The sequence below is a fragment of the Coregonus lavaretus genome, assembly GCF_964263955.1.
Source record: "Coregonus lavaretus genome assembly, chromosome: 5".
In the NCBI taxonomy this organism is placed as follows: domain Eukaryota; kingdom Metazoa; phylum Chordata; class Actinopteri; order Salmoniformes; family Salmonidae; genus Coregonus; species Coregonus lavaretus.
The window spans coordinates 37,781,785-37,791,924 of record NC_139992.1 but is presented as its reverse complement, the minus strand read 5'-3'; the positions used below and the strand labels follow the sequence as shown (position 1 = coordinate 37,791,924).

General features: G+C 46.5%; 1 protein-coding gene across 3 annotated transcripts; it reads right to left on the bottom strand.

The window, feature by feature from the left end:
- Positions 1 to 229: 229 nt before the first annotated feature.
- Positions 230 to 9,675, bottom strand: LOC311129960 (prosaposin receptor GPR37-like). 3 transcript variants are annotated; one of them, XR_014613326.1, is made up of 3 exons: positions 9,279 to 9,675; positions 1,737 to 2,649; positions 252 to 1,694 (listed from the first exon to the last, which is right to left on the bottom strand). XR_014613326.1 is itself a non-coding variant. In XM_084162530.1 (2 exons), exons 1-2 carry the CDS (start codon positions 9,047 to 9,049, stop codon positions 1,834 to 1,836), a joined length of 1,929 nt encoding a protein of 642 aa, XP_084018656.1. In that variant the 5' UTR covers positions 9,050 to 9,507; the 3' UTR covers positions 230 to 1,833. The 3 variants fall into 3 exon arrangements, 2 of the variants coding, with proteins under 2 accessions (XP_084018656.1, XP_084018657.1); XM_084162530.1 differs by having other exon boundaries at positions 230 to 2,649; positions 7,937 to 9,507; XM_084162531.1 differs by having other exon boundaries at positions 239 to 2,649.
- Positions 9,676 to 10,140: the final 465 nt, after the last annotated feature.

Below are 10,140 nucleotides of genomic sequence, written 5' to 3'. Positions count from 1 at the left end.
TGTTTGGAGTGGTTGAAAAACGAGTTTTAATGACCAACCTAAGTGTCTGTAAACTTCTGACTTCAACTGTATGTTCTGCTCTGTCTGTGTAACCAATAGATGATGAATATGGAAGCATCTGTGGTGTCACACACCCACGGTGCATTTGTATCTGGGTGTATGGGAAAAACATTGTGAATACTAATTATAATAAAGAATGATATTTTCAGGTCAGGAATACAAAGAACGTCATACACTCAAAACAATTTATGTACAGCACTGCAGTTCTGCAGTCAAGATCAAGTTTTTTTAATCAAAGGGACCGTTTTTGTTGGCTATATAAAAAGCTATTTAGAAACCAGAAACTAGACTGATGACTGTGTGTGCTTACATCTTCTGGTATCAAATACAGACAGAGTGAACAAGATACTCACAAAGTTCAATAAAACAGTTTACAAGAATCACTGACTTCATCAAGAGTTTGAATCACAACACTACACTCGGCCATTTATAATAAGTTACTGTCAGAAAAAAGACAGAGGCCCTGACTGTGACACTAACAGAAGGGCACGACAGAGAATGAAAGAGAAGAAAGGTGTTTGGCAGTGCAGAGTTGTATGCAGAAATCAACTACGACGTTTACAGTAATATTAATGCGCATTAAAATAAAACAATTACAATATGCTTGTAATATCCTCATATCCCTCCTCCATATCCTTCCTTCATTCCTTCTCTATATATCTTTCCTTCACTAGAGTGATAGAGTGTGTAGTATACAGTATGTACAGTCTAGTATGTGAGTAAGGCGTGTGTGAACTGAATTGTGAGTGCAGAGTTTGAGTGAGGTGTGACGTGAGTTTGTCCGGTCCAGCCCAGTCCACTCCAGTCAAGTATTCGGAGTCCACTCTAGCCCAGCCAAGTCCAGCCCAGCTATGCCTAGTCCACTCCACTGAGTCCATTTCAGCTCAACACAGTCCAGTATAGTGTGGTCTCGAGTGTCTGGCTTTGTCCATTCATGTCTGGTCCCAGTTCAGACCACTGGGTTTGTGTACTGGGTTTGAGCACAGTAGGTGTATTGGTGTTGTTGTGCAGTTGTCTCGGCAGTATGGCTGTTTAGATGTTACTTGCTCCCTGCGGATGTATAGTGTGTAGTCCTGGCACTTTTTCCCTGATAGTGTGTAGTTATATATACAGTAGTTGTGTAATAGTGTAATCGTATACTGTAGAGTAGTTGTGTGGCCCTAGTGCCCAGTTTGTCAGTTGTGTAGCTAATTGTGTAGTTTATTTATTACTTTTTTTGGGCTCCTGTAGTTTTGTACTGTAGGTGTACAGGTATGTAATCCAAGCAGTTTGATCCTGCTTGTGAAATGTTTTATATTTCTGTAGTTGTAAAGGTGTTTGACTCTGCAGGTGTGATGTTGGACAGTTCTGTGTACTAGTATGTTTGTATAGTCACTCTGCAGGTGTGTAGTTATGTAGTCATTAAAGGTCCAATGCAGCTGTTTTTATCTCAATATCAAATAATTTCTGGGTAACACTTTTCCTAGGATTGTCTGGGAGTGGTCTGACTGGGGAGGGGAAAATTGAAAACTAGCTGTTTTTGGCAGAGAAGTTTGTAACTCTCTTTCTTATTGGTCTATTAACTAATTTACTGCCTGATGATGTCACCAGGCAGGCCAAAACTCCCACCAAAACAGGCTGAAATTTCAGGCGGTCTTATCAAACTTACACTAAAGGGGCATTATCATAATTTTCACAATTCAAAGTATTATTCCAACCTCATAGTGTGGAAATATACACTGAACATAAAACAATTTTTTACTGCACTGGACCTTTAACAGTAGTTGTGTGGTTTTAACAGTTGGACCCTGCGGGAGTGTAGTTGCTGAGCTCTCTGCGTATGGTGCTGAAGGGCGACAGCTCCAGCTCTGTGGTACACTCATGTTCATTATCATCACTAGCCGTGCCTGAGGAGTGGGTATGGTTACAGCAGCAGCAACAACAACAGTCCAGAAAGGCCCTGCCTAGCGGGCGACATAACAATAGGAGCAACACGGGCGTCACTGCCGCCCGGCAGAACAACAACAGCTGTGACAGGAGGTGTAAGACCGCCATGGTCCTCTCCGGCACGCCCGCCGCCATGTATGCCGATACGATGTTACAGATGTTCTCCGGGACCACGCAGGCGCCGTAGACGATGGCGAGCGCCACAACGGTACAGTTCATCTGGCTTTCTAGGCGTATCTGCTTCTTGTTGCCGCGGACGGAGGCCTGCTCGGCGCGGCGGATCTTGCGGGCGGTGACGAGGGAACAGCCGATGGTGAAGAGCGTAGGGAGGCAGAAGTAACAGCCGAAGCACCACCAGAGCCGCGCGCCCTCGTAGGTTAGACCCAGGACGTAGAGCGTATCCGGGAGCGACGTCGAGATGCGCACCACGCAGCGCTCCGTTGGGGGGTCATCCGGGAGGGCGGGGTCCTCTGTGACCAGCTGGCGGATCAGGAGCTCAGGGAGAGCCAACAGGAGCGCTCCGATCCAGATGACGGCGAGCTTGGCTGTAGTGGAGGTGCAGTTCTCAATCATCTCATAGTACATCTGGACGTTGGTGGCCGCACGGAACCGGTCAATGCACAGAGCGCACAGGGTGAAGGTGGTCACACCTAGAGATGCCACCTGGGGACAAATACATGGAGAAATGGTTAATGGTTTATCAAATGGTTTATCACAAAGACAAATGGTTTATCAGAATGTTGAGTCATCTGACAGTACACACCAAATAGATCTTTTTAGTTTTACTTTCACAAAAATGACAACACAATTCTTAGAAATCTGACAGAGGATTGTACAGAGTCATTCCTTGAATTGAAAGAATGAATTAAACTGAAAAAGATGCCAAATTCTAAGCCTCTCAAAGCTTAGAAAACACATCATTCAGAACCAAGTCTCTGCTCTGCATTGGTTAGAGTCTGAAAGACTAAGGCACAGCAAGGAACCTGGAACACATTCCTCTCCAGCTGGAATCACTTTGACTGCAGTTACTACAGGGAAAACTAACTGTAGCCAGACCCAGACCCAGCTGCTGTAGTCTGTATGGTCCTGCTCTGTGATTACTGCTGCTGCAGTTTACTACATGAACAGTAAAGCTGTGGCGATTTCTCTCTCTCTCACTCACTCAGTCTTCTCATTTCCTCTCTCTCCTTCTCCCATCTCTCTCTTTCTCTCTCTACCCTCTCTCATGCACTCTCTCTCTTGCTCTCCCTCCTCTCTCGCTCTCCTTCCCCACTCCCTCTCCCCTCTCTCTTCCTCTCTTCTTCTCTCTATCGGTTCATTAGACTAGTGTTTCCCAGACATCCCTGGGAGGCCACAGAGGCTACAGCCTTCGAAACAGCAACATCCTGCAGAGATAGAGATAGATAGAGATAGAGAGGAGAACCACACATGCACTATGGATCTCTGCCAAAGCTGCTCCTGTTCTAATGAAGTAGAGCCTAAAGAGAACAATCCTGGGTCAGCCATTAGAGAGACCTGCATGCTATTGTACAGTATGCTCCTGTAGACTTCAAAGAGGTGTATGACAGTGTGCAGGTATTTCTAATCCTTTTATAAGACATTTTGATACCTTGCACCTGGTATTTACTCCTGTATACTTCAAAGGAGCATAACGTTATTTTTTTCATTTTAATATTGAAACAGTAAAACTGGCCAAAAAAACGAATTGGTGAAAAATTGATTTAACCAAAAACTTGGTTCATATCTTGTAAACAAGATCCCTCTTCCATGGTGACTATTGATGACCTTCAGCCTGTGCTGGTCGTACAGTGTGATTGGTTGCTTTAATTACAGCTAGAGAGGGCTTCCTGCATCCTGGCCAACCATGCACCATCGCCTCTGTGTGCCAGGTTACTGTCTTCGAGCCCTACTCTGCTTTGTACACTCAGACAGGTGCCTACATGGTGAATATTTCATAGCCTGAACACTGGGCTCAAGACAAGTCAAACTAAACACTGACACACAGACCGGGTGAATTCTTTGATCAGATCTCACAGAGCAGGAGAGAGCGAGGGGGCAGACTAGGACAAGCCCAGCTTTGTACAGATATGTAGATCAAAGATATGTGCATGGGCCAATGGCCATGGTGCTGGAGCTAGTGTGGTGCTAATGCTGCTTAACTGAAAGCTGTGTGTGTGTTTGTGTGTGCGAGATTATTCCTATCGCTAGGCTAATTATTCATGCAACAGCCTGACAGCTTCATAATGATTAACGGGCCAATTTGGCAGATCCCTTCTCTGTGTACCTGACCCCTGTCATGTCTGCCTTATATGTGGCCATGCTGATGGCAGTCTGTACAGCACCATTGTCTCTGTCTCAGTTACTTGTATTGTACAGCAGGTAATAGAGATATTTCCCCTGTTGCTGGTTTAATAATTCCCTGAGTAAGCTCCTCTGAGCAGTTGCCTTCAAAACCCAACTAATTAATTGGAGTTTAATGGCGTCTGAGTGACTGGGGGACCCTAGGCGGGCGGCCATGTTGGATCCTGAGTGTCTGTCATGGTAATGACTCTTATCTATTGATAAATGGGGTAATACTCACGAATGCACACACACACACATATACACATACAGACACAGAAACACACACACACACACTGAGCGTATGAATAAGCTGACTGTTACAGGCTGACTGCGTCTGACCCTCCCTCTCTCCCTCCCTCTCTCCCTCCTTCCCCAGACCATAACTCCAACAGAAGAAGCCTAGGCCCTGGCTGCCACTCTGCCACGGGGATCATCAGTCTCTCTGTACAGTCAGGGAATGGATCATCACAGAGACAGGCTGGCAGACAGGGTCAATCTGGACCTGAGCACCTGGAGTTATTACTCTTAAGACTCCATGACGTAGCCTCTGAACTGTAACACTGATTTAATGTTCACTGTTTTAGCTCTATGTGTGATATGGTTATCCTAGGTTACTGTTGAGATGAAGCTCATGGTAAATGTCTATTTTCAAGTGGACAATACAGTTCTATTCTATTCTACACTGGCCATGCCAACGCATGATTCACACAGTTATAAATAAGTCTATATTTGATTTCTGCTTCTATAATGAGTAATTTTGTTAATTTAGTTTAATTCTCTCAGGGTTGTGATGTTGTTATGTATCTATGTGGTCTATCTCTCAGCAAACTAAACATCTTCTCATCCTCTAGCTAACAAAGAGCCTGAATGGGATAAGTATCACCCATCCTCCATTATTTACAAACACTAATTATATACACTGAATCATTAACATACAGTATATTCCAATTAACATAATGTATGTGCCCATCAGACCGCATGAGTAATGAGTAATAGAGGGGCAGACAATCTGCACTTGGGCGGAGTGGTGTGTGTGTGTGTGTGTTGGAAGAAGTGTATACGTGTATGTGGGAGTGTGTGGTGTGTATGTGGGAGTGTGTGTGTGTATGTGTGTGTGAGAGTCCTTCCCCTAATCACAGTGAGCACGTGCAGAGAGAGGATCGCCGTGGGTAACGATCAGTGGAGGGCAGGCCATCCCACCCATCTGGAATCTCAGCACGCCCTGCTACCGTGTGTGTGTGTGTGAGAGAGAGTTTCTGCGTGTGTAGGTGAGCATGTATTTGTGTGTGTGTGTGTGTGTGAGAGAGAGAGAGAGAGAGAGAGAGAGAGAGAGAGAGAGAGAGAGAGAGAGAGAGAGAGAGAGAGAGAGAGAGAGAGAGAGAGAGAGAGAGAGAGAGAGAGAGAGAGAGAGAGAGAGAGAGAAGAAAGGTAGAGTGTCTAGGTGTGTGTGAGATTTAGTGTGTGTTTGAGATTCTATGCATGTGTGTCCATAAGTGAGAGAGATTGAGCCTGTGCATGTGCGCACCCACGTACATGGGTGTCCGGGTGATGAATGTCTAGCTATTAACACCAATCCCAGCACAATGCAGTCCTCCACCTCTGACCTGAATGGCTCCCAGTAGAATGTCTATTCCCTGCAGCAGACTGGGATGAGTTTATCTCACGGCAGACAGCAGCACCTCAGCCTCCCAGTATCTCTCTGTCTGAGAATGGACAAAGCTGCTGGAGAGAACCACTCTATGCCTCTCTGAGCCTCACTGTTCTCACTGAACTTATCGAAGCAAAATATCTTTACTATTCACTACTGGCTGCGGCTGTTGATATAGCCTACGCTACAGACATTAGCCATGGACGTGATTCACATAACAGCACTCATGACCCATAAGGGCCTCTTCCACTCAGCCTCTCTCCTTAGAGCTCTGCACATCCCTGGAGACTTGATTCCATACACATACTCACGCACACCACATGAGCAGGCTACAGAAGCCATGCACACACATTCAGTACACGCAACACAGAGAGGTCCTCCCATCAGTTTCAGAGGTACTGTCCATGCCTCCTCTCCTAGCTGTCTGTATCTAATGCATTATCATCACCATTGTAGCTGGGCTCATATCTACTGTCTGGGCTCTGGGGATTGGAATATGGGTTTATGCATGTGTATGAGTGCGCGTCTGTGTGGTCATGTATGTGCATACGTGTCTTCGTCTGTGAGTCTGTCTGATTGTGTCTGCACACACGTGTGTGGGTGTGTGTCATGAGTCAGTGGGCAATGCAGCCCGAGGCTTCCTCTCCTCCGAGTGGAGTGTTCTCTCACACATCCTGCCCACGGAGCGACTTTACTCCCCACTTAACCCACATACAGTCACAGTGGATCAGCTCACTGGGCTGAGGACACACAGGGCTGAGGACACACAGGGCTGAGGACACGCACAGACACATACATGCACAGGCATGGCCGGACGACACACATGCATGCACTGATGCATGCAGGGACTCATGGGCATGCATGCCTAAAATTCACAAACGGGCCTGCACGCACAGACTCCAACCTCCACACACACACACACACACACACACACACACACACACACACACACACACACACACACACACACACACACACACACACACACACACACACACACACACACACACACACACACACACACACACACACACACACTAGCCAGACGGTCTACTGACACCTTCTTCAAGCTCTCCTCACCCTACACCTGGTGCTCTACTCAGAACTCAGGTTTCTCTGCAGCAGCAACCCAACATCCTCCTCCAGTTTCACCACTACACTGTACAATGAGATTAGGAGTTGTGGGAATACGAAACTGGGTTTAACCCAATGGCCTTACAAAGGAAAGGCATGACTGCTCCAGCCAGGGTAAAGTGAGATGGCTATAAACTGGGTGTGGAGTTTGTGACTTACTTAGGCCCTTTGTATGTGTAGGTGAGAAAGACAGAGATATCATAGTAGATAGATACAGAGTAGTGTGTGTGTGTGTGAGAGAGAGAGAGAGAGAGAGAGAGAGAGAGAGAGAGAGAGAGAGAGAGAGAGAGAGAGAGAGAGAGAGAGAGAGAGAGAGAGAGAGAGAGAGAGAGAGAGAGAGAGAGAGAGAGAGACAGACAGAGACAGAGACAGAGACAGAGACACACACACAGAAGTGGGAGAAAAAGAGGGAGAGATAGAGGGAAGGATTTAGTGTGTGGGTGTCATGAGGGGAGGGTGGAGGGAGGAAGGCCACTTCTCTCCAGCAGGTGTATGTAGCAGTGTCACACTGGGTGTCATAATCAGTTGAGGTAACATCTGAGCTTGGTGGGAACTCGTCTTGTTTATTATTGTGCAGATGAGGGCTAATCCCATGTTAGGGTGAAATGGATTAGTGTCTTGTTCACTGTGATAGGGTTTTCTATCACAACTTGTCCTGAATATGACAATACTGTATTATAAATGTGTAATACACAATGCAATACTATTTGAAATTGTGCCTATGCAAAGAGAAATGTTCAGATTCCCCATGCCCCATCTTCCACCAATATGAGGAGAAAATCTGTAGTAGAATATAATAAAATATAATAGAACATAATAGAATACCTCCAGATATGGCACGATTTTACACGTGAATTCTCCCAGTAGCCAGGACTTAGTCAATTCATGGAAAATGACGAGGGGCAGACAAAAGAAGACGACTACAAAATCCCAGATGGCCAGGTTAGCTATGAGAGAGTTGGAGATGCTCTTCATATAGTAGTTCTGACACACGATGCACAGTATGGCTATGTTCCCTGCTATCCCCACGAGGAAAATGATAGCAGAAACGCCTGTAATAGCATAAGCTCCAAATGTTTCACTTGTCACAGGGTAAAAGGGGTTTCTGATTTCGCTTCCAAAATCTGCTGTGTTGGGAGGGGTCATTGGAGTGGCATCCCACGGGTTTTCCTCCCGGTAAGTAAACATCTCGTTTTTCCTGGTGAAGAAGTCGAGCGGGAGGTCGGTAGAGGTGAGAGCTAGGGGTTTGGGTATTGGTTCCCATGGAGATAGAGGGGGGCCCAGCCCGTCCACTGAGCTCTGCGCCTGAGATAAAGCCATTGAGCTTTTGTTCAACACTTTTCTCCCCCTCTCCCTCTTAAACGCCTTCTTCTGCTCGTCTTTTGTGCCTCTCTTGCGTCTGTCACTGTCCAGTAGTCCCCCGTGCTGCTGCCCCATTGCTGTGGGCTTAGTGGTATTGTATCCACCTGCCGTCCCCATGGCAGCGGCCGCGCCAATCTCACTATTCAACTTTCTCCTCTTGTGGCGGCGCGTCAGATCCCTGTGCGGGGTCGCGGAGGAATACCCCAGCGTCAGTGTTCTGTTTGAGTGGTGTTGCTTTAATCCTACATGTCTATGTTTTGTTTCATCTGCAATTACACGCGTCCTTCTCACAGAAGTAGAATGAATATGTTCCATCCATGTTTGAAGAGTCTGTTTGGAGTAGGACGTACCTGTAGCGTGTCCCCCGGAGCGAGTGCTGTCATAAGCTGTGTTATGGGGACCCTCTCGGATGGCTGTGTGAGCGGTCCTGTGTGTTGCTGTGGCGTTAAGGCCATAATAACCCCCCGCTGTTTCTCTAGTTCCTATGTCGCCATTATTTCTGAGAGATAACACATGTGCATTCCCCAACAACACACACAGCGTCCTCAGCATCAGAGTCCGCATGGTCCAGATCATAGCACAGACTGAGAGATATCCTCGGTGAAGAGAATAAGCTCCCGTTCAGTCAACACCCATAATGACAAAAATCACACTAAACTTAAACACTCAACGTAGATCCCAAACATCTTTTAAGGTTTGCAAACTTTTAGCTCATTTCCAAATTCAGCGCTGTTGTTCTGTGCAAGCCAGCCGCCACCTCCTCCTGTGAGATGTATTTTGTCAAGTAGAAAGTGTCATGCCTTACCGAACGATATATCCCTGCAAGGTCCCCATGGAACCACATGCCGCTAGCAAACTCATTTTACAGCGACAACATGGTCACATGCATCTCATCTCCATAAACAGCAGATCACCGGACTTTCCCTTGTGAGCCGAGCAGGCTGCACTGGCTGTGGTTGGGTCGGGCTGAGTCTCACAGGCTGTGCGGTGCTGCTGCTGTGTGCTGCTGTGTGTTTGTGACACAGCTGCAAGCTGAGAGAAGATAAAGAAGAGAGGCGCAGCTCTGGCTGGCTCTCTCTGTCCGCTCCGTGGAGCACCGAGGTGAGCTGGGCGTCTCCGGGAGGACTGTGGAGGAAAATGGACTCCCCTGGCGGCTAACCCTGATCTGTCACTCCGCATCCATCAGATCCTGCCTCCAGACTACCGCCGCTGGCAGCCAACCACGCCCGATGACGCGCGCGCAATAAATATATCATAATCATAATTACACATAGAGATATCGCCGTATACTGACACCACCACCACTTTCTCCGTGGTGTAATATAATATTTTGGGTTTAAACTATTCTGATGTCTATTTTCTCGATATCAGTTATTGTGCAAAACATCTGCAGTAGCTTGTAGCCTACAGGCTATGTGTACACATCCCAGCTAGCACATAAAGTTCGACAACCATATATTTCTTAGAACTTGGTGAGAGCGTGGTTGTCCTATGGTTATTTTGCATACAACCTTTCTGGGAACGGTGCAGTATAGTTGCTTGGCTTTGGAACATTCTCAACACAACTTGACAAAAGAAACAACGTTCTTCTGTGGAAATGTCATTACTTCAGTATAACGTTTCGTACAGATTTTCTAATGGTTCTATTTAAAGTCATGTTCTCAAAT